Genomic DNA, 25246 nt, shown 5'->3' on the forward strand with positions numbered 1-25246 from the left:
AATTTTGTACACAATTCCTTTTTAATTATGACTTAAGTCTTTAATTTTTATGGGAACCAAGTGGCTCTATTTCAATATTATTTTCTTTTGCTTATTAAGAACATACTGTAGTTAATCAAGAAATACCTCTAATGTACATTTACAATGATCAGACCAAGAAGGAGAATTTATTATTAATAATAATAATAATAATAATAAATTGGTTATTCCAAAATGTAGCAATCCACATAAATACAGCTCTGGAGAGTTGATAAAGAGTAGAGATTTGATAGAGTTCAAACAGTGGCACTTCTGAGAATCTAAGAGGATGAGAACCCAAATGGGGACATTGGGATAGTAAGTTTTAGTGTTGCCCAGGTTAAACTGGGATATGTGGTAACCCTAATCATGGTTATGTCTATGTATGTGTAATATATGGCTGTTGTGCTACATAGACCTACTTGTACCTAAATGAAAAAATCAACATATATGCGTTTCTGTATATGCATTCGCTTCATTGGCTACTCTGTGCCAGGCACACTAGGAAATGGATATACTGAGTTCAGTAAGACTCAGCCCCAGGGCTTGCAGAAACCGTATCTTGTGAATGTGGTAAATCCTGAGGGAGAGGTACAGATGACTGAGGTGGAGGAGGGTGTGTGAGGCGGGGCAGATGCCATCAACGGCTGTACTTCTCCAGCCAACTCCACTACATTCCTGCCTCAGTCTTTGATGCCGATGTTTCAAACTGGTATAAACACCTCACAATGGCGTTTGAATTAGTTTGTTTCTAACATTGTATGGGCCTATCAGGAAAATGCTTCTAGTTTTCAAAAGGACGGGACTGGGCATGTATGATTCATTTAAAGCTGCACTGTCCACTACGGTAGCCGCATGTGGCTATTTAATTTAGATTAGTGAAAATTAAATCAGATTAAGAGTTCAGTTCTTCAGGTGTACTGGTCGCATCTCAAGTGCTCAGTAGCTGAATGTGGCTAATGGACACCAAATTGAACAACACCACGTAGAACATTTTCATCATCTTAGAAGTTTCTCTAGGAGAGCGCTGACTTAAACGAATCCCACACCTCTAAATGCACATAGTAATTTCCTTTCCCCTTTAATATCAGCTTGTGTAGACCATTGCACATTCTGCCAAAAGTCTGTGAAATGCTTTCATTCACTCATTTACTCGTACAACACATATTCATTAAGTACCTAATATGTGCCAGGCACAGGAATGAAGAAGATAGAAAAAGGACATGCATGTTATTCTCATTTAATTAAAACAATTTAGGTATTGTAGGTATTGAAAATGTCTTCCAATGATTGAGCCTTCTAACTGGGAAGCAAATTAATTTATGTTCAGCTTCCTAACATGGCACAATTGGAAAGTAACAAATACAGCATAAAATATGGGCAAGGAAAGTAAAATAGGAAAGTATAGTGATCAGTGATCTCAGAGCACCTCTACCATTGCTTATTGATTTTCTTCTTTCATCTTCTGAAAAACTATTATTTAATAACATCAAAACTCAAGAAGATGACTGAAGGTTATAAAAAAGTGTACCTGAGAGTAACTTTCAAATGAGGTAAGTAGGCAGACCCAGAAAATTTACAAGAACATTTGAGCAACATAGCAATTAATGGATTATAAGCCATAAAGATAACATCTGCAAAGACACAGCAAATTATGGTTTATGTAGGCTTTTAAAATTAGTGATAAAGAAATATAATCATGTACAATTACCCTTTCAGACTCTGATGTCAACTTTTACATTCAGTGTACTAAAAAGGCAAAACAAAACCTGGCTGTATTTGAAGAGATAGTTAGTTTGATCCTGTGGTGAGAAGAGATTATGGTCCCAAAATAGCCTGCTGTCTGGAGGATTTACCTAGGATTTAGGGGCATTAGCATGGAAAGCTAGGGTTAAACAGTAGAATGAGCTGCTTAGGGAAGGTTAACCTACTTCCTGTTTCTCAAGGGCATTTTGCTGAGAATAAGAGTGGAATTGGACTGAGGGTTGTTTGTAAGATGGCATGAGAAGGGAACAGGGTTTGATATGTCAGCCATTTCCCCCAATCTCCATGTGAGATCAATATACCTTTGATTTAAAAACCATCGCCATCTCTTCTCAAAGCCAAGTTATCTACAGTATTGATTTCCCAGGTATTGTCAGCTTGGTTTCCTGAGACCATGTCTTCTGTGAGTCGCCTCAAAGTTTCTCCTTCTCTGCTGTTAGCGGGGACTTCCATGCCATTAAAAGCAATGATACTTCTTTAGTCTACACCTCCCTCCATCTTCAGGGAACATCTGGCACTTAAAGCAATTTCCTCACTTAAAGCAATCTCACCTGCTGGCATCCATGGCACCACACCAGTTTGACAGCATCACATTTTATTCTAGCTCCACAGCTATCATCTTGATTGGAGACACCAACAACTTTGGGTTACTGCCTCCTCCCTGCTCCACCCAGTTATCACTCTTGTTATAAATTATAAATTTATAATATAAATTTGTTCATAGCATTTTCCACTAAGAGCCTCTGGTGACCTGCCATTGCATTTAATTAATTAATTAATTAATTAATTTTTGGCTGCGTTGGGTCTTGGTTGCTGCGTGCGGGCTTTCTCTAGTTGCGACGAGTGGGGGCTCCTCTTTGTTGTGGTGCGTGGGCTTCTCATTGTGGTGGCTTCTCGTTGTGGAGCATGGGCTCTAGGCGCCCGGGCTTCAGTAGTTGTGGCACGTGGGCTCAGTAGTTGTGGCTCACGGGCTCTAGAGTGCAGGCTCAGTAGTTGTGGCGCCGGGCTTAATTGCTCCGTGGCATGTGGTGTCTTCCTGGACCAGCGCTCGAACCCGTATCCCCTGCATTGGCATGCAGATTCTTAACTACTGCGCCACCAGGGAAGCCCTCTATTCTGTTTAACTGGAATATTTTTCCATCTTTGTGCCATGCCACATTGTCGTAATTAATATAGTTTTATGAATCTTAATAACTAGTAATGTGAATCCTTCAACTTTGTTTGTTTTCAAAATTGTCTTAGGTATCTGTGGACTTTTAATTCACAAACATATTTTAATATCAACTTTTCAATTTCCACAGTATAAAAGTACAGCTGGGATTTTCCTTTGGATTGTATTGAATGAATATATCAGTTTAGAAGGAATTATTATCTCTATAATATATTGTCTTGAAATTCATAGACATTTGTCCTGTTTGTTTAGCTCTTTTATATTTTCTCTCAATAATGTCTTTAGTTTTCTGTGAAGAAGTATTGTATGTATTCTGTTAGGGTAACCCTTAAGTATTCTTTATGCTTTTATAACTATCACTTAAAAAACTCATTTTCTACTTCTTCCCAGTAGATAATAATGAAACTTTTTCATTCTGACTTTAATGAGCAATTTTGCTATGTTCACTTATTCATTTTAATCGTTTTTCTGTGGAATATTTTTGGATATGCCAGATGAACAACTGTGTGGTCTGTGACCAATCACAGGGATATTTACTTTTCCATTCTTTATGCTTTGGTAGTTCTTTTACTTACCCACATGCATAGCCAAGGACCTAAACTATTACAATGTGAAATAGAAGAGGTGATAGAGGGTGTTTTGTCATGTTCCTGATCTTAGGAGGTGAGGTTTCAATATTTTACCATTAAGTATGATGTTTGCTGTAGGTATTTTGTAGATGAGCCTCAATATCAAACTAATGTTAGATTCTTTTATTTCTAGTTTGCTAAGTTTCTATAATGAATTTTTTCAAGTGCTTTTTCTGGCATCTATTGAGAAGATCTTTTTTTTTTTCTTTTCTTCTTCCAGTGTGGTGAATTGTTTGGCTTTTCTTTCTCCCTCCCTCCCTACTTTTCTTCTTTCTTTCTTTCTTCCTCCCTCCCTCCCTCTCTTTCTTTCTTCCTTCCTTTCTCCTTCCTCCCTCCCTCCCTCTGTCCCTCCCTCTCACCCTCCCTTTCTTCCTCTCCCTCTCCCTTCCTTCCTTCTTTCCTTCCTCCCTCTCTCTCTCTTTCTCTCTCTCTCTCTTTCTGTCTGGCTTTCTTCCTTTCAACTGTGGGAACAACATTGCATTCATGGATTGTGATGCATTCCTGGATCCAATTCAATGGATTGTGATGTATTTATTACCTTTTTAATATATCGAAGACTTATATTGAAATCAATTTTGCAACTATGCTCATGATGGTTATTAGTCTGTAATTCACTTTTCTTGCAATGTCCTTTCCAGATTTTAATATGAAAGTTAGATTGGCCTCATTGCATAAATTTGGGGTATATGCCCTCCTTATTTTGGATTAAAAAAATCCTTCTGACCTGTGTATCGCATGAATTATCAAATGCCCGAAGGAAAAGGGGCCCAGAATGTTAAGTTCACTTCTCTGGGCTTCATTTCTTTCCAGTAATGTGTTCCTTGAGTCCTGGCTGCCTTGGTAGCTCTCTGATATCTTCAACCTGAAGTTTTCTGTATTTTATTCATCTTTTAAAGATCTTCTTGGTGAGAGGTTCATTTTGCCACAGGCTGGCCCATCATGGGAAGTGAAAGCCTCCCTCATTTTTAACCCCCATCTCCAATTCTTGCTATTTTTCACAAAGGGCAGACAGATCAAGAATTTTTCAGCTTGTGTGTTACAAGTATTCATTAGAGACTTCTAGACTGCTGTCTATGCTCACCTTCTCATGGTTGAATGCTTTAGGAATGAAGAAGAATATTTACCGAGACAAATGCTTCTGTCAGCTTGACAATGCTCTTTTCAAACTGGGTGCCTCTCAAAGCAAGCTCTGCATGGTTCATTACCCATTTGCTGCCCTACCCTCATCTTTAAAGATTTGCTTTAGATGATGCTAGTCTGCAGAGGTTTCTGTTTTCTGGTATATACAAGTTTTAGTTGTTTTAGAAGTCTTAGAAAAGTTAAGAAACATGTTCTTCATAGTGAAGAATGCTTATTTTAATTTTGATTAGAATCTCTTATAAACATGCCCTGGGGGCTTCCCTGCTGGTGCAGTGGTTGAGAATCTGCCTGCCAATGCAGGGGACGCGGGTTCGAGCCCTGGTCTGGGAGGATCCCACATGCCGTGGAGCAACTAAGCCCGTGCGCCACAACTACTGAGCCTGTGCGTCTGGAGCCTGTGCTCCGCATAGTGAGAGGCCCGCGCACCGCGATGAAGAGTGGCCCCCGCTTGCCACAACTAGAGAAAGCCCTCGCACAGAAACGAAGACCCAACACAGCCATAAATAAAATAAATAAATAAAATTTAAAAAAAGAAAGAAGAAAATGCTAAAAAAAAAAACATGCCCTGGAGGGATTTCTTTGGGTAAAATCTGGTTAGATGTTAAATCAGGCAGAAAGGCACACACACATACAAACTAATTCTAAAAGGTGAAATCAAATTTTAACAAATAATATTTTCACAGGGAATGATGTCAGCAAGATGGCAGAATAGGAGTCCCCTGTTTGTATCCCCACCCAGCAATAATAATTTGGCAGCCATCTTGGACAAAAGTGCCTTAGTGGGAGATTTGGGATCCAGGTAGGAGATTGTTAAATCCTATTGGAGCCCAAGACCAGTGAGGGCTGTTTTGAGAAGGCATATCCATGCCCAGGCTGCTGAATTGCCAACTGTGGTCCCACCTAGACCCAGAAACAGCTCCTTCCCCTGTGGATATTATATCTCGTTTTGGCTGTGATCCTGCCACCAGAACCATTTGTTACAGAATCCAGCAGGAGTGATGCCTGCCTGTGCCTCAGGTATAGACTAATGGAATGGAACAGAATAGACAGCTCAGAAATAAACCCACATGTACACAGTCAATTCATAACTGACAACGGAGCCAAGAAGACTCAATGGAGGAAGGATAGTCTCTTCAATAAATGGTGTTGGGAAAACTGGACAGCTACATGTAAAAGAATGAAATTAGAACACTTCCTAACACCATACACAAAAATAAACTCCAAATGGATTAAAGACCTAAATGTAAGACCAGACACTATAAAACTCTTAGAGGGGGCTTCCCTGGCAGCGCAGTGGTTAAGAATCCACCTGCCAATGCAGGGGACATGGGTTCAAGCCCTGGTCCGGGAAGATCCCACATGCTGCGGAGCAACTAAGCCTGTGTGCCACAACTACTGAGCCTGTGCTCTAGAGCCCATGAGGCACAACCACTGAGCCCACGTGCCACAACTACTGAAGCCCACGTGCCTAGAGCCCGTGCTCCGCAACAAGAGAAGCCACCGCAATGAGAAGCCCATGAACCACAACAAAGAGTAGCCCCCGCTCACCGCAACGAGAGAAAAGCCCACATGCAACAATGAAGACCCAGTGCAGCCAAAAATAAAATAAATAAAAATTTTTAAAAAAGAAATACTTAAAAAAATAAATGAAAAACAAACTCTTAGAGGAAAACATAGGAAAAACACTCTTTGACATAAACCACAGCAAGATCTTTTTTGACCCACCTCCTAGAGTAATGAAAATAAAAACAAAAATAAATAAATGGGACCTAATGAAACTTAAAAGCTTTTGCACGCAAAGGAAATCATAAACACGACAAAAAGACAACCTTCAGAATGGGAGAAAATATTTGCAAATGAAACAATGGACAAAGGGTTAATCTCCAAAATATACAAACAGCTCATGGAGCTCAATGTCAAAAAAACAAACAATTCAATTAAAAAATGGGCAGAAGACCTAAATAGACATTTCACCAAAGAAGACATACAGATGGCCAAGAGGCACATGAAAAGATGCTCAACACCACTAATTATTAGAGAAATGCAAATCAAAACTACAATGAGGTTATCACCTCACGCTGGTCAGAATAGCCATTATCAAAAAATCTAGAAAGAATAAATGCTGGAAAGGGTGTGGTGAAAAAGGAACCCTCCTGCACTGTTGGTGGGAATGTAAATTGATGCAACCACTATGGAGAACAGTATGGAGGTTCCTTAAAAAACTAAAAATAGAATTACCATATGATCCAGCAATCCCACTACTGGGCATATACCTAGAGAAAACCATAATTCAAAAAGACACATGCACCCCAATGTTCATTGCAGCAGTATTTACAATAGCCAGGACATGGAAGCAACCTAAATGCCCATTGACAGACGAATTGATAAGGAAGATGTGGTACATATATACAATGGAATATTACTCAGCCATAAAAAGGAACGAAATTGGGTCATTTGTTGAGACGTGGATGGATCTAGAAACTGTCACACAGAGTGAAGTCAGAAAGAAAAACAAATATCGTATATTAATGCATATATGTGGAACCTAGAAAAATGGTACAGATGAACCGGTTTGCAGGGCAGAAATTGAGACACAGATTTAGAGAACAAATGTATGGACACCAAGGGGGGAAAGCGGCGGGAGGGTGGGGGTGGTGGTGTGATGAATTGGGCGATTGGGATCGACATGTATACACTGCTGTGTATAAAATGGATGACTAATAAGAACCTGCTGTATAAAAAAGTAAAATAAAATTCAAAAGTTCAAAAAAAAATCATAAAAGAAATAAAAAAGGAGACATGTACCACAATGTTCATTGCAGCACTATTTACAATAGCCAGGACATGGAAGCAACCTAAATGTCCATACACAGATGAATGGATAGAGAAGATTGGCACATATATACAATGGAATATTACTCAACCATAAAAAGAAGTAAGATTGGGTTATTTGTGGTGAGGTGGATGGACCTAGAGTCTGTCATGCAGAGGTAAGTCAGAAAGAGAAAAACAAATACCGTATGCTAACACATATATATGGAATCTTAAAAAAGAAAATGGTACTGATGAACCTAGTGGCAGGGCAGGAATAAAGACGCAGACATAGAGAATGGACTTGAGGACATGGAGGAGGTGGGGGAAGGGGAAGCTGGGGTGAAGTGAGAGTAGCATCGACATATATACACTACCAAATGTAAAATAGCTAGTGGGAAGCAGCAGCATAGCATAGGGAGATCAGCTCTGTGCTTTGCGATGACCTAGAGGGGTGGGATAGGGAGTGTGGGAGGGAGGCTCATGAGGGAGTGGATATGGGGATATACGTATGCATATGACTGATTCACTTTGTTGTACAACAGAAACTAACACAGCATTGTGAAGCAATTAAACTCCAATAAAGATCTATTAAAAAAACCATTTTGAAGTAAATTATATTACATTTAAAAAAAATAAAACACAGGTTGGCTTTTTGTAGTTTTCACTGAGGCTCAAATCAGGAATGTAGGAAATGTAATTTAATGCATAAATGTATCTCTTAATCTCTCATCTCTGATACTTGAGTTTAAATCTCAGAATCGAGCTTCAGTTATTGAATGATAATCAGCCTTTTCTGGCTTTTCCTTACTGTCAATTTTTACTTTCTATTGACATTTTAATCTGTTGCTTTCCTGAAGGCTTTTTCAATAAGTGTGAGTGTCCTTCATAGGCAAAATTGCCAGATTTAGAAAATAAAAATACAGTGTAAGTATATCTTATGCAATATTTGAGAGCTACTTATATTAAAAATCTATTTGTTGTTTATCTAAGATTCAGACTTAATGGGGCATCCTGTATTTAGCTGGCAATCCTATTCTTAGGGCAAGAAAAAAATGAAGTTGAAATTGCATTTTTCATAAGTAGTCAGAAAACAAGGAGACAGATATTCTGGCTGAGAATTTGGTGTTTTCTATAGGTTTTCTTTGTCCATGTTCTTGCTCACACTTTTGTGAGCTACTCTTCATGATAATCTGTACTAACCAGACTCTGTTAATTTGTGGAAGAATTTTGTCAATGTGAGAATTTAAACATGTTCAATTTATAAGACTTCTTTTCTCTTTTTTTTTTCCAAATGAACAAATCAAAAATTTATTCTAGACTGTTGCTTATACACTGCCACATTCCTTCTGTGTGGTCTGGACCAATCTATAGCTAACAAGTGACCAAATAGAAATGCATGATAAGACAGACTTCTTTTCTTTATTTGAATACCCCAATTATAGGCCAAATCCAAAATTTTACATAGTATTTGATATATATTTTATGAGAATTAAATACATCATTTATGTCAGACGTTACATTCCAACCTGAAGATTCAGATTTCCTGAATGGATATCTGCACAGGGCTTCTGTCCAAGTCCAGAGATCAGTATTCATTAGGAAGAAGTTCAATGGCGTAGAAGAAAGGACACTGAGAATTAGGATATTTATATCCTGATCTTGGCACTGCCCCTGGGAAAGTAGCATCAATCTTGTGTCTCTGTTTCTTAATCTGTTAAACGAGGCAATTGGACTACATCTGCATTTCACAAAGTACTCTAAGAACCGTCTTTGTAACAGTGCTTCTGGGATCAGGAAAGTTGTTAAAAAAACTGAATACTCCATGCGGTATTCAAACTATAATATTAAAGTATATATATAATACCTAATATATGTAATATATCATAACATTAGATATTACATATGTTATATGATGCATATAAAATTTAATATTATGATAATATTAAAGTTTATATATAATATTTATTATATATTCTATTAAATATATATTCTATTAATATTATAAAATTTATAAAAGTATACATTTTAGCAACCACGAAGCTCTGAGAAGTATGTGGGGTCAAAAAAACAACAACAAACCACAGACAATATAAAGTTTGCATTCCGCAAACTTTTTGACTACAAACCCTCTTCTGAGAAAGCTGTTGGCATCATATGGGCCACCTGGAGGATACTGGATTTGATGAGTGTAATATCCTCTTCAGCTCCAACACGCTATGGATAACCTTAGAAAGATCTGGCTTTGGTGAAATACAATAATGGCTCATCTTTCAGGAGGCTGAGGTGATTTGCCTCAAACTGTGCAAACAGTGAGGAGACCTGGAATATTCAGAGTACGCAGTGACTATAGGGAGGCTGGTGAGCCTCCTCCTTTTTAAAAATTTTTAATTAAAAATTTTTTTAAAAAAATTAATTTATTTTTGGCTGCGTTGGGTCTTCGTTGCTGCGTGCGGGCTTCCTCTAGTTGCGGCGAGCTGGAGCTACTCTTCGTTGCGGTGCGCAGGCTTCTCATTGTGGTGGCTTCTCTTGTTGTGGAGCACGGGCTCTAGGCACGCGGGCTTCAGTAGCTGTGGCTCACGGTCCTTTTGTTTTATTTATAGACAACATCGACACCATCGCCAGCATCTTCTTTGGCTGTTAGGAAGGCTGCATTTATTCAGGTGTAATCTGCCCTTTCCAATTTTATTTTGATTCTTTGATTTGACAAAGATGTTGTAATGGGAAGTTTTGTGGTAAAACAGAGAGAGAACACAATTTAAGTTTTCTGAAGGAGTAGTGGCTCCCTTTTTTCACCTCTCAACTCCTGGTCTGTTCTCCTTTGAGTGCTCTCTTAATGCCTCGCTGTGGCCTCAGAAATTAAAATGTCACTTTTATTCCTATTATTCTGATTTTCTAATTTGAGATATTTTCTCAATTCATATTTATGTCACATATGAGTTTAAAAAAACTGAGATCTTTATTTTATAGTCAAAATCTTAAGTCTTCTGGCAGAAAATCATCAGCTTTTTAAGTTACTCATGTGGCTTCTGAGAAATGGGGCCGCTGTGATTGATGTCTCGGCCGCAAAATACCTAGTCTGCTTAGAACATGGTAGAGAGATGAGGAAGCACGCGCGTCCACATTGTCTTATGAGCTGAATTAGATCTCCTAAAATTCACATGTTGAAGTCTTAACCGTACCTCAGAATGTGACTGTATTTGGAGATGGGCTTTTAAAAGAGGTAATTAAGGTAAAGTGAGGTCATTAGGGTGGGTCCTAACCCAATATAAGAAGCAGAAATTAGGACACAGGCACGTATAGAGGGAAGACCATGTGAGGACACAGGGAGAAGGTGGCCATCTACAAGCCAAGGAGAGGGGCCTCAGAAGAAATCAACCCTGCTGACACCTTGATCTCAGACTTCCAGCCTCCAGAATTGTGAGAAAAACTTCTTTGTTGAAGCCACCCAGCCTGTGATATTTGTTAATGCAGCCTGAGCAAACTAAAATACATAGGTATCCCCTGGAAGCAGACTCTCACCACTTCCCATACACAGGTGAGATTGTTGCCTGGAAAATGTAATACTTCTGGTCAGAGAAATGTTCAATTGGTTTCTCAACCCCTATGCTGATGTAATAATATTGGCAATATCTTTAGCATGTTTCCTAGAGGGATGATCAGTGAATAAGTAACTTGATAAAGAAATAGCATCCAAATAAACAGGTGTTTCTTTTCACAGATGCCTTCCACTGCCCATGGGAACAGTTCTTCTCGTCCCTTTTCTGACAAAGGAATTTCATAGAGACAAAATTGAAAAATACTTCCCCATGTGAAGGAGCTTTGGTTCAGCTGCAGAGCTAAACTCACATCTGCACTAAATTGGAATTGGCTGTGAATGATTACAAATGAAAATCTGTTGTTGCTGAAGGATCTTATTTGCAACAAAAGGCAAGAACAGGTATTTCTTAGTGTCACTGTGTTCTAGTATGCGGTCTTTATACCTGGGCTCCTGATTGCTTTCCTGTGCCTTGTTAAATTTATTGCTTTTCTGGACCCTGTACAAGAAAAATTGCTTTAAAAAACGATAAGCTCTGGGCAGTATGACAAACTCCTGTATATACTTTTACCTTTTCTTCTGAACTCATTGAATTTGTGCATTAAAAAATTACCATTATTTGTTAAAAATTATATTAAAAATTACCATTCTTCTCCCTTTTGCCTAAACATATTTAGTCTCTTATTTGAATTACCTTTATATCTTTGTTTCAGAATTTGATTTAACTTGAACATATATTAAACCTTTAATCAAATACAGAAATGATTCTTTCCCCTTGACTTAATGTTACAAAGTACTTGTCCTAGCATATAGGAATTGCACACATAATTGTAGTTGTATCTAGATCTCAGTCTTTGGCTCCATCCTTATTTTTATTCCTGTATCTATCCATCCATGAACAAAGAAAATGCAACATACAATGCAGTATTAGAACTTCAAAGGAAAACAAAATGCATGTTTACAGGTGAAGAATCCTACAAAAATTCTAGGGTTCGGTAAAAATTCTCTTCCAAACCTCCTAGCAAGCCCAGTGAGAAAGAAAACACATTTTTTTTCAAATTGTAAGTAAGGAAAAAAAAAGTGCTTATTAACCGTATGACCTTAGGCAAATTAAGTAATCACCCTGTGCCTCCATTTCTTCATAAGCTTAATAAGAATGATAGAAGTAACTTCGTTATACAGGTATGTTATGAGGATTAAATCAAATGTGCCAGTATTAGTAAAGCATTTAGAACAGTGGCTGGCACAAGGTAAGCACTATTTGAGTGTTTTTAAAATAAAAAATAAAATAAATGCTAAGGAAAATTCTCAAGGAATGTAAAGTTTCACCCAGTAACTAATTTTAAAGGGTAGTTCTCATTGAGAGCTTCGCCTTATCAACAGGAGAGTAAGAGAGACAAGGTAAAAATGTTCACTTATGACTTCTCTGTTGCAAACACATTTGTGGGATTTGTGGAATGTTTTCTTGACTCATCCCTCAGTAGGTGCTGAGGACAGAACGTTGAACTCAGGGAAAGCAATTTTGCAGCAGGCCAGGATAATATGTTCTGAACTTGCAAGGTTCTGATGATCAGGCTTTAGCTCTAGATTATAAAGAAATGGATGGACGCATTTCCTTCCAACAACCATTCATAAATATCTCTTCTCTTATCTGGGCATTTTACAAGTTGTGCAGTGGAAGCATGGTGTTATAGTCTCTGCTAGGGCTTCATATGAAAACACTGTGTCCTGCTGATAAAGCCAGGGATTCAGTGTAGCAGTTGCTGGTCAATAGCAGACATACCTGCTTTCATATCACTGGCTATGCCAGTGGCTGGCTTGTGACCTCGGGCAAGTTATTCCACTTCTTAGGATCCTTGGTTTCACCAGATGAGCCATTGCAATCTCAAAATAGTGCTTTGAGGATGAGGGAGATTATGCACGTGTAGCATGGAAACTGTAAGTGATTGCATAGGAGTGATGACAAGGGAGGACTCTGACTTCTCTTAGTTTGGTGACTGTGTTGGGCTTCAGGCTCCTCATCTGCAAATGGGAAAAGTAATAGCACCTTTCTCACACGGCTGTTGCAAGGTTTAAATGCAAGAGCAAAACACGGTGATTGGCATATATTAAGGGTTTCATAAAGGTTACCTGTTATGCTTTATTCAATCTTATACTAAATACTGCACATACTACAGTCTAATTGAAATAATACTAGGTAAAAATGGCATATTTTGGGAACAGATTTTAAGAAAAGAATTTTCAACACTGTTTTCACAAACAAAATGCAAGTTAATTATGTAAACCTTTATTATTATAGAAGCAGTACTTCTATAAGAAATGCCATGCAAACAAAAATATAAAATAAAAACATACATTCCCACGGCACAGAGATTACCACAGTAACACTCTAGTAACACTCCACCTACATTTTCCCTAAGAATATATATGAGTAATATTATGTGTCTATCTATATTTTTAAGACATTTTTGAGCAGTTTTAGGTTCACAGAAAATTAAGATATAGAGACTTCCCATACGCCCCCTCTCCCAACACAGGCATAGCCTACCTCACTATCAAGATCCCCCACCAGAGTGTGTACATATGTTACAACTGATGAACCTATATTGACACATCATTATCAACCAAAGTCCATAGTTTACATTAGAGTTCGTTCTGGGTGTTGTACATCCTATGTGTTTGGACAACTGTATAATGACGTATCCACCATGACAGTATGATAGAGAGCATTTTCACTTCCCTAATAAACCTCTATAATATTATATTTTTAACCATAGTGATCATACTGTACACATTGTTTTATGATATGCTTTTTTCAGTTGACTATCTTGGTCTCTACAGATGAGTAAATTTATCTCACCTAATATCTGAAACATGGTAAACTATTTCCAAGTGTCCCAGTTATATTTTTTATAGCTGGTTTGTAGAAATCACTATCCAATCCAGAACCACATAAGTGCTTGTGTTTCAATAATTTTTCTTTTTTTTGCTATGAAAATTTCTTTTTTTTTTTTAACATCTTTATTGGAGTATAATTGCTTTACAATGGTGTGTTAGTTTCTGCTTTATAACAAAGTGAATCAGTTATACATATACATATGTTCCCATATCTCTTCCCTCTTGCATTTCCCTCCCTCCCACTCTCCCTATCCCACCCTCCTAGGTGGTCACAAAGCACCGAGCTGATCTTCCTGTACTATGCGGCTGCTTCCCACTAGCTATCTATTTTACGTTTGGTAGTGTATATATGTCCATTCAATAATTTTTTATTTGTGTTTTGAACAGCTCTATTTCAGTCTAATTTATATACAGTAAAATACAAAGGTCTTAAGTGTACAGTTCAGTGAGCTTTGACACCCCTATAAACCTATGAAGCCAACGTGGGAATAAAGATATAGAATATTTCATCACCTTCAAAGTTTCTGAGTGCCCCGCTTCAGTCCATTGCTCCCCAAGAGGCAAGTACTCTTTTGATATCTCTCATTATAAGTTAGTTTTGATTGTTTTTGAACTTTATGTAAATGGAATGATTTGGTATTTATTCCTTATGAGTCTGGATTCTTTCACTAAACATAACGTTTTTGAAATACATCCACGTTGTGTGAATTAATAGTCCATCCTTTTTTAATTGCTGAGTAGAAATACTTTGCATCAATAGACCGTGGTTTGTTTATCCATTCTCTTGTTGTGGTGGGTTCAATAATGGCCCCCAAATTTTGTGACATTCCTCCTACTGAGAAGTGAGGTCTATGTCTCCATCCTTGAATCTGGGTTCTGTGCTTGTTGACAATAGAAACTGGAAGCTTCTACTGCCTGCTTCTTGGGACACTTACTCTTGGAATACGACAACCATACTGTGCAAAAGCGCATGCAGCAGTGTGGAGAGGCCCGGGCAGAGAGGGACCGCAGCCTCCAGCAGTATTCAATTATTAAAAAAATTGTTATTTTTCAGCTCGATAATTTGAATTTTATTTATTTTAAGTTTACAGATCCCTCATAAAATCCACCATCTCTAAACTCATTCAATTTATCTTTTTCTTTCAATTATTTAACATATTTATAATACTTGTTTTAAAGTCTTTGTCTGTAGATTTCAGAGTCATTAGTAAGTCTTTAAAAAAAATTATTTATTTGTTTTTATTTGGTCGTGCCAGGTCTTAGTTGCAGCAGGTGGGCTCCTTAGTTGTGGCATGTGGGCTCCTTAGTTGTGGCATACAAACTCTTAGTTGCGGCATGCATGTGGGATCTAGTTCCCCGACCAGGGATTGAACCTGGGTCCCCTGCATTGGGAGTGTGGAGTCTTAACCACTGTGCCACCAGGGAAGTCCCAGTAAGTCTTTCTTTATTGAATTTCCTTCTCTTGATTATGGGTCAATTCACCTGCTTCTTTACATGTCTTATAAACTTTTATTGTATACCAGTCATTAAAGAACAGTCAAAAGTGAAATATGATGACTTTTCTTCTTTTCTTTATTCTCAGAGAGTGCAAGAACTTCCTTCAACCAGGCAGCCAATACCAGGTCTATTCTTTTAGATTCCACTTACTTCAATCTGGGTCAGAGCTGGATTACAATTGCAGTTAGTTTTAGTTTATAGCTGATTCAATTATTTAGGAGATTTCACTTTGTCCTTCAGCTCAACCACTAACTTACTTTATTTATGATTAATTAATTAATTAATTTTAATTAAAAATTTTATTGTAGTAACATTATATAAATTTATATGTATAACATTGTATATATTATAACATTATGTTTCACGTGTACAACATTATATTTCTACTTCTGTATACACTATAGTGTGCTCACCACCCCAAAATTTTAATTTAATTTAATTTTTTAATTGAAGTATAGTTGATTTACAATATAGTGTTAATTTCTGCTATACAGCAAAGTGATTCAGTTATACATATATATATATATATAGATTCTTTTTTTAATATTCTTTTCCATTATGGTTTATCATAAGATATTGAATATAGCTCTCTGTGCTGTACAGTAGGACCTTGTTGTTTAACCTCCCACTCCATCCCTCCCCCAACCCCTTCCCCCTTGGCAACCAGAAGTCTGTTCTCTATGTCCGTGAATCTGTTTCTGTTTCATCGATAGGTTCATTTGTGTCATATTTTATTTTTATTTTTATTTTTTTTTTTTATTTTTTTTTTTTATAAATTTATTTATTTATTTTTGGCTGTGTTGGGTCTTCGTTTCTGTGCGAGGGCTTTCTCTAGTTGCGGTGAGCGGGGGCCACTCTTCATCGCGGTGCGCGGGCCTCTCACTATCGGGGCCTCTCTTGTTGGGGAGCACAGGCTCCAGACGCACAGGCTCAGTAGTTGTGGCTCACGGGCCCAGTTGCTCCGTGGCATGTGGGATCTTCCCAGACCAGGGCTCGAACCCGTGTCCCCCGCATTGGCAGGCAGATTCTCAACCACTGCGCCACCAGGGAAGCCCTGTGTCATATTTTAGATTCCACATATAAGTGATATCATATGTCTTTCTCTTTCTGACTTACTTCACTTAGTATGATAATCTCTAGTTGTATCCATGTTGCTGCAAAAGGCATTATTTCATTCTTTTTTATGGCTGAGTAGTATTCCATTGTAAATATGTACCACATTTTCTTTATCCATTCATCTGTTGATGGACATTTAGGTTGTTTCCATGTCTTAGCTATTGTGAATAGTGCTGCTATGAACATAGGGGTGCATGTATCTTTTTGAATTAGAGTTTTGTCTGGATATATGCCCAGGAATGGAATTGCTGGATCATATGGTAATTCTATTTTTAGTTTTCTGAGGAACCTCCATACTGTTTTTCTTAGTGGATGCACCAACTTACATTCCCACCAACAGTGTAGGACGGTTCCCTTTTCTCCACATCCTCTGCAGCATCTGTTATTTGTAGAGTTTTTAATGATGGCTATTCTGACTGGTATGACGTGGTACCTCATTGTAGTTTTGATTTGCATTTCTTTAATAATGTTGAGCATCTTTTCATGTGCCTATTGGCCATTTGTATTTCTTCTTTGGAGAAATATCTATTTAGGTGTTCTGCCCATTATTTGATTGGGTTGTTTGCTTTGTTGTTGCTGAGTTGTATGAGCTGTTTGTATATTTTGGAAATTAAGCCCTTTTTGGTCGCATCATTTGCAAATATTTTCTCCCCTTCAGTTGATTGTCTTTTCATTTTGTTTATGGTTTCCTTTGCTGGGTGAAAGCTTGTAAGTTTGGTTAGGTCCCATTTGTTTATTTTTTGTTTTTATTTCTATTGCCTTGGGAGACTGACCTAAGAAACAATTGGTATGATTTATGTCAGAGAATGTTTTGCCTATGATCGCTTCTAGGAGTTTTATGGTGTCAGGTCTTATGTTTAAGTCTTTAAGCCATTTTGAATTTATTTTTGTGTAGAGTGAGATGGTGTGTTCTAACTTCATTGGTTTACATGAGGCTGTCCAACTTTCCTGACACTACTTGCTGAAGAGACTTTTTCCCATTGTGTATTCTTGCCTCCTTTGTTGAAGATTAATTGACCATAAGTGTGTGGGTTTATTTCTGGGCTCTCTATTCTGTTCCATTGATCCATATGTCTGTTTTTGTGCCAATACCGTGCTGTTTTGATTACTGTAGCTTTGTAGTATTATCTGAAGTCTGGAAGAGTTTTGCCTCCTGCTTTGTTCTTTTTTCCTCAGGATTGCTTTGGCAATTCTGGGTCTTTTATGGTTCCATATAAATTTTAAGATTATTTGTTCTAGTTCTGTGAAAAATGTCATGGGTAATTTGATAGGGATTACATTAAATCTGTAGATTGCTTTGGGTAGTATGGCCATTTTAACAATATTAATTCTTCAAATCCAAGAGCATGGGATATCTTTCCATTTCTTTGAGTAATCTTCAATTTCCTTTATTAATGCTTTATAGTTCTTGGCAAATAAGTCTTTCTCCTCCTTGGTCAGGTTTATTCCTAAGTATTTTATTTTTTGGGGTGTGATTTTAAAAGGTATTTTCTGTACATTCCCTTTCTGATATTTCATTGTTAGTGTAAAGAAATGCAACTGATTTCTGAATGTTAATCATGTATCCTGCTACCTTGCTGAATTTGTTTATCAGTTCTAGTAGTTTTTGTGTGGAGTCTTTGGGGTTTTCTATATGTAGTATCATGTCATCTGCATATAATGACAATTTTACCTCTTCCCTTCCAATTTCTTTATTTATTTAAAAAAAAATCTATCTATTTATTTATTTATTTATTGGTTGCACCAGGTCTCTGTTGCAGCACGCAGGATCTTCGTTGCAGCATGTGGACTTCTTAGTTGCGGCATGCGGGATCTTTAGTTGTGGCATGTGGACTTCTCAGTTGTGGCATGTGGATTTCCTACTTGGCAGCATGCATGTGGGATCCAGCTCCCTGACCAGGGATTGAACCTGGGCTCCCTGCCCTGGGAGCATGGCTTCCCATCCACTGGACCACCAGGGAAGTCCCCCCTTCCAATTTAAATACCTTTTATTTCTTTTTCTTGTCTGACTGCTGTACTTGTCTGACTCCAGTACTTCTGTGTACACTATAGTGTGCTCACCACCAAAAATCCGTCCATCAACATGCAGTTGATTCCCTTCACCCATTTCACCCACCCTACCCTTCCCCTCTGGTAACCACAGCTCTATGTGGTTGTTATTTTTTGGTTTGTTTGTTTGGTTTGCTTTGTTCATTTATTTTTATTTGCAGTGACATGGATGGACCTAGAGATTGTCATACTGAGTGAAGTAAGTGAGACAGAGAAAGACAAATATCGTATGATATTACTTATATCTGGAATCTAAAAAAACGGTACAAATGAACTTATTTACAAAACAGAAATAGAGTCACAGATGGAGAAAACAAACTTATGGTTACCAAGGGAGAAAGGGGGGGAGGGATAAATTGGGAATTGGGATTGACATACACACTACTATATATAAAATAGATAACTAATAAGAACCTACTATATAGCACAGGGAACTCTACTCAGTACTCTGTAATGACCTATACGGGAAAAGAATCTAAAAAAGAGTGGATATATGTATATGTATAACTGATTCACTTTGCTGTATAGCAGAAACTAACACAACATTGTAAATCAACTATACTCCAATAAAAATTAATCAAAAACTTTAATTTTTTTTATAGCCCACATGAGTGAAATCATATTATATTTGTCTTTCTCCATCTGACTTATTTCACTTAACATAATACCTTTAAGGTCCAGCCATGTCGTAACAAATGGCAAAATCTCATCTTTTTTTTTTTATGGCTGAGGAGTATTCCATTGTAAATATATGTATCACATCTTCTTTATCCATTCATTCATTGATAGACACTTAGGTTGTATGCTTACCATAAAGCTCCTAGAAGAAAACATAGGCAGTACACTCTTTGACATGGGTCTTAGCAATATTTTTTTGCATGTCTCCTCAGTCAAGGGAAACAAAATCAAAAATAAACAAGTGAGACCTAATCAAACGAAAAAGCTTCTGCACAGCAAAGGAAACCATTGACAAGGTGAAAAGACAACCTACTGAATGGGAGAATATATTTGCAAATCATATCTCAGATAAGGGGTTAATATTCCAAAATATGTAAAGAACTCATACAACACGATGACAAAAAACCAAACAATCCAATTAAAAAATGGGCAGAGGAGCTGAATAAACACTTTTCCAAAGAAAATGTGCAGATGGCCAACAGGCACATGAAAAGATGTTCAACATCACTAATTGTAAAGGAAATGCAAATCAAAACCACAATGAGATATCACCTCACGCCCCTTAGAATGGCTATCATCAAAAAGGAAAGAAATGACAAGTGTTGGAGAGGATGTGGAAAAAAGGAAACTCTTCTACACTGTTGGTGGGAATGTAAATTGGTGTAGCCACTATGGAAAACAGTATGGAGAGTCCTCAAAAAATTAAGGATAGAAGTATCATTGATCCAGCTATTGCACTTCTGAATATTTATCCAAAGAATATGAAAACTCTTATTTGATAAGATATGTGCACTCCTATGTTCATCACAGCATTATTTACAATAGCCCAGATAGGGAAACCCCCAATGTTCTTTACTACTGTTGCTACAACTAAGGGACAAATTAATCCTTTTGATCTTCCCAAGTTTGAACTTGAAAGAGTTTGATTTTTAGCTTAGTCGCTTATGATTTACTTACGGATTCAAGTTTTACAGGGTCCTGGGATCTGAGCACCATGAAATGGCCAAAAAATTTTCTGTCTTTTAGCTAGCCCTGTCCTCATAATTATTTCTGCTAATTTCTCAGAAAAATTCCTAGCGGGTGGGAGATTGGAGATATGTTGGCCTGAACAGTTCTTTTTGTATTTGAGCTATCATAGATTCTACTGTCTTTTGCCTGTCCTCGCTGTTAAAACCTGCTGGTTTCTCCTAATCCCTCCCCCTTCCATCTCTGGCAAGTTTGCTTGGAATTTGCAAAGTCAGATTGGAATTTGCTGCTAAGTGTGGAAGCATCTGCGGTTCTATGCTTGTCTCTCTCTGGATCATAGTTCATTAAGGCTTCTTTGCTTTTTTGTCACGGCTCTTTGGTAGCTTTATAGAAAAGTAATTTTGTTTTTCTTGTTGTTACCATGGAGATGATGGTCTTTTGCACTGTTCTACATCCTAACCAGAAACAGAACTCCCTCAACAACTTTAAAGCCTTTATTCTTTTCTTTTTTTTTTTTTACATTTATTGTGTACTTTATTTCTATTATTATTACATTGTAATATATAATGAAATAATTATACAATTCACCATAATGCAGAATCAGTGGGAGCCCTGAGCTTGTTTTCCTGCTACTAGATGGTCCCATCTGGGGGCGATGCGAGACAGTGATACCTGACGTGTGTTGCTTACGTCCAGTCTACTCCGTGATCTCGTTTTGGTCGCTGTCACGGCAGAAAACCCTGCTTCACAAGGATAGGACGTTGGAAATGGAAGCAGGCTTTTCAGTGCTTTTGTAGCAATCTCAGGATATTCTGCCTTGACTTTAATCCAGAACGTATGGAGATTTGAAGTTGTCTCAAACATACTTTTAAGGCCACCATCATTTGTGATCTCAAACAGTTGATCCTCCTCTAGCACGGACAAAATCGATTCACCTGGCTTATTCACAAATGGGTCACGGATCCATTCCTTCCCAGTTCAGGGGTCTTTTGTGGTTGGGAAGTAATGCTCAAACTCTTTTGAAAGCTGAGATAGGTGAGCAGTTTTGAAGGTTTCATGGCTTTGTTGGATAGCCGGTAGCCACATATTATACAAAGTGGGCTTGGAGAATGTGAATCGCCTGTTGCAATGAATTTAAGTAGGACTCTTGGTATTTTCTTTTAAATGTAGCTTTCTTTTTGTGGGCAGTCTTTGAGTCTTCTGCTGTCTCATCATTGGGTCTTTCCCCCTTTTCAAAGAAGCTCTCCAGAGACATTTGTTTTTTACTCATTTTGGCTAGGGTTAGCTTGTGGGCTTACCAAAACTGTGACTGAGACAAGTGCGCAGTGTGGGAAAGAGGCGCGGATGGAGGTGGTAAATAAAATAATGGGCGGGCTACGCATGGACTAAAATAAGTGTTGGATTCTGACTTAAAGCCTGCCACCAGATGCAGCTGTACAATTGAAGTACATCAACTCACTTGCCACTATAAAGCCTGCCACCAGATGCAGCTTAATTGTCACTTGACACTCACTCATAGGGTTTTTTTTTTTTAACATCTTTATTGGAGTATAATTGCTTTACAATAGTGTGTTAGTTTCTGCTGTATAAGAAAGTGAATTGGCTATACATAAACATATATCCGCATATCTCCTCCCTCTTGTGTGTACCTCCCACCCTCCCTATCCCACCCCTCTAGGTGGACACAGAGCACCGAGCTGATCTCCCTGTGCTATGCGGCTGCTTCCCACTAGTAAAGCCTTTATTATTTTCTGATTTTAGACTTTGGGATCAGTTCTGTGATTTTTAAGGTTTGTATTACAGGATTCCTTTACATATTAAGCAGAAAGTAGAAGGGTATTGGGCATGTAATTGGAATTTCTGAACTACCAAATCTATTTATTTATTTTGTGATTCTCTGCATGTTTTTCACAAGGGAGAAAGTGACTGATAGTGAGATATCAAGAGACACAGGCAAAAGACACAAATCCCTTTAAAGTAGGTAAAGGATAAAGGATTTAACAGCATGGTGATGGCTATACCAAGTTGGAGACTCAGGAGTATTCTTCCCTTTGGAGGGGCAGTTTCCACGGCCTTAGACAATGACACAGCCTGTATGTGGAGAGGCGCTCCATAGGCAGGCAGGTTTTTTCAGGAAGCTCAACTTGGGTCCGAGAAGAAGGCCAGTCTGCCCCTCTGTCCTTTGTGTTCCTGTGACTATACAGAAAAGCACCTGTCATTCTAAGTCTGTGTTATGTGTTTACCTGCTGCTCTGGGGAATCAGGAAAAACTTAAGTTAACCCTGTTGGTTGTCCTGGGGATGTTATGTCCATCTTTTATCACTTCGGGTGCATTTCAGTCCTAGCACCCTTCTGGGAACATACAGCAGGCTGTACGGAATCAGAGATTGCTTTTTATCACTCCTGGGATCTGATTATCCCACATAGAAATGGGCTGAAGGACTTTCTTAAGTCCTATCTTGACACAAGTAAGAAATTTACACTCTCTCAGCATCTAATTGTACATATTAAATATGTGAAGTTTTTGTATACCTCATAAAGCTGCAAGAAATAAACCCTCTCAACATCAGATTTCTCACAAATAAAGTGGACTTAATAATAATAAACTCACTGCTAGTGATGGTAAAGATAATAGATGAACTTGCCTTGAAAAATGTTGAGTCCTAGTCATATTGAGATGGGAGGAGATTTCGTAGGGCTTTTGGATTTGGATGTGACACAGTGATTGTGTGACCCATTTGCAAACCCTCTCATGTAAACAAAGGTTTTAGGTGATTGTAGTAATAGATTTGGCTGTTTCAGGTTCTGAGATGTAGGGGGAAGTTCCTCTCCATTCACAAGGAGACACTGAGTATAAGGGATGGAGAAGCAAATGCAAAGAGAGAAAGGGGAGAAATTTGACTTGGTCCAGATTTGGCCAAAGTTTTTGATGTGTTATGGTGTTTTACTTTATGCTTTAAGTAATTGGAAACTATGGAAGGATTTTAAGAGCAGAGTTTTATATTCTCTATTTTTTCCTGAGACTGTACTCTTCTCATTTGTCTTGTACCTGTGCCACATCTATTCTTTCTGCATCTTTCAGTAAAACATATTAGGGCTAAATTAACTAGGTTTAAATTATGTTTAATATTGACAAATGTTTGATATTGCTATTGCTTGAGATTTGTATATTTACACATCTATAATCCGTCTTCACATCGTTATTTTCTAAAGTTGCATTGAAATACATCGGTTTTGAAGGAAGACATACAAATAGCCAAATAGTATATGAAAAGGTGCTCAACATTACCAGTAATCAGGGAAATGCAAATCAAAACCACAATGAGATATCACCTCACACCTGTCAGGATGGCTATAATTTAAAAAAAACAGGGGGGCCGCCGTCAGAGCCGCCACCTTGTGGGAGCGAAACCAGCGCCTGCCTCGGGGTAGCAGCTGCGCCGGCCGCCGAGGGCTTCTCTGGCCAGCGTTGCTCCCACTAGTCTACAGCGTGGGGCGTATCTTTGCAAACCTCTTCAAGGGCCTTTTTGGCAGAAAACAAATGTGCGTTCTCATGGTGGGCCTAGATGCTGTGGGAAAGACCACCATCCTGTGCAAACTGAAGCTGGGTGAAATCGTGACCACCATTCCCACTCTAGGCTTCAACGTGGAAACCGTGGAATACAAGCACATCAGCTTCACTGTGTGGGACGTGGGCAGCCAGGACAAGATCCGGCCTCTGTGGCGCCACTACTTCCAGAACGCACAAGGTCTCATCTTCGTGGTTGGCAGCAGTGACAGAGAGCGTGTGACTGAGGCCCGAGAGGAGCTTATGAGGGTGCTGGCAGAAGACGCGCTCAGGGACGCCGTTCTGCTCGCGTTTGCTAACAAACAGGACCTCCCCAATGCCATGAATGCAGCCGAGATCACAGACAAGCTGGGGCTGCACTCTCTGCGCCACAGGAACTGGTACATTCAGGCCACCTCTGCCACCAGCGGGGACGGGCTCTATGAGGGACCGGACTGGCTGTCCAATCGGCTCCAGAACCAGAAGTGAGCCGTACTCCTCTCTCCTCCCCTCTCACTCCCTCCTTCTACCCTCACTTTACTCTCGTGTGGCAAACGTGCCCCTGGGGTGTGAGTGCCAGAAGCTGTCTCCATGGTCGGTAGCGGTGTGCTTCACCATGCTGTAAATGTGCAGACGCAGCCTGCACCTGGGTTTTTATTTAATGTAAATAGTTTTTGTTTCCAATGAGGCAGTTTCTGGTACTCCTATGCAATATTACTCAGCTTTTTTTATTATAAAAAGAAAACCAACCCATTGTTCAGTACTGAGAAGGGATTTTAGGCACACGGGTCATCCAGGAGTCGCTGTGTCAGACAAGCCCGATGCTCCTCCTCTGGGCTTTAGATCTGTGTTGAGATCCATTTTGGTGGTTGGTTTTTAACCCAAACTCAGTGCATTTAAAAAAATAGTTACAAATACAAGATAAGGAGAACACTTGAACACACAGAAGGGAGAAATGTGCCTAGTGTAGGTTCTGCAGTAATGGCCTGAGTCCGGTCCACCAGTGGTCTGTTTCCCGTTGGGAACATGAAACGGGGCAGAACCAGCCATGATCCATTCTGCATGGTCACAGAAGGGTCCCTGTGATTTGCTCTGTCTTGGGTCATCCCACACCCCATAGCGTTTGTGCTTGCATCTGTGCTTACATGGCCGTCCAGGAGATGGGCTGGAGGCTGCAGCCGCCGCTCTCAGACCGCTTGGAGGAACCCCAGCCTTTTCTGGGGTCCGCATGCGCACTTTGGTTGGAACGCTCTGGTTGGAGCGGGGGCCCTGCAGTCCCCTTGCTTGCCTGCTCCGGGCTCTCGAGGTTTCACCAGCAGGAGCGCGGGTGGTCATCCTTGAGCCCCAGCCCTTCAGAGCCCCTGTCTACGTGTGCTTTCACTCCCTCAGCCTGCAAGGGTCGGATTTGCCATCGAAAAATGATAA

The 25246-nt window shown here is 38.9% G+C and overlaps 1 protein-coding gene across 1 annotated transcript; it reads left to right on the forward strand.

Annotated features, from left to right (window-relative positions):
• The first annotated feature begins 12166 nt into the window (after positions 1–12166).
• On the forward strand, positions 12167–24315 carry LOC132352973 (ADP-ribosylation factor 1-like). Its single transcript, XM_059903770.1, has 3 exons — positions 12167–12253; positions 14865–14989; positions 23647–24315. Exons 1-3 carry the CDS (start codon positions 12167–12169, stop codon positions 24308–24310), a joined length of 876 nt encoding a protein of 291 aa, XP_059759753.1. The 3' UTR covers positions 24311–24315.
• The last annotated feature ends 931 nt before the right edge of the window (positions 24316–25246 follow it).

The sequence above is a fragment of the Balaenoptera ricei genome, chromosome 19, assembly GCF_028023285.1.
Source record: "Balaenoptera ricei isolate mBalRic1 chromosome 19, mBalRic1.hap2, whole genome shotgun sequence".
Lineage (NCBI taxonomy): Eukaryota > Metazoa > Chordata > Mammalia > Artiodactyla > Balaenopteridae > Balaenoptera > Balaenoptera ricei.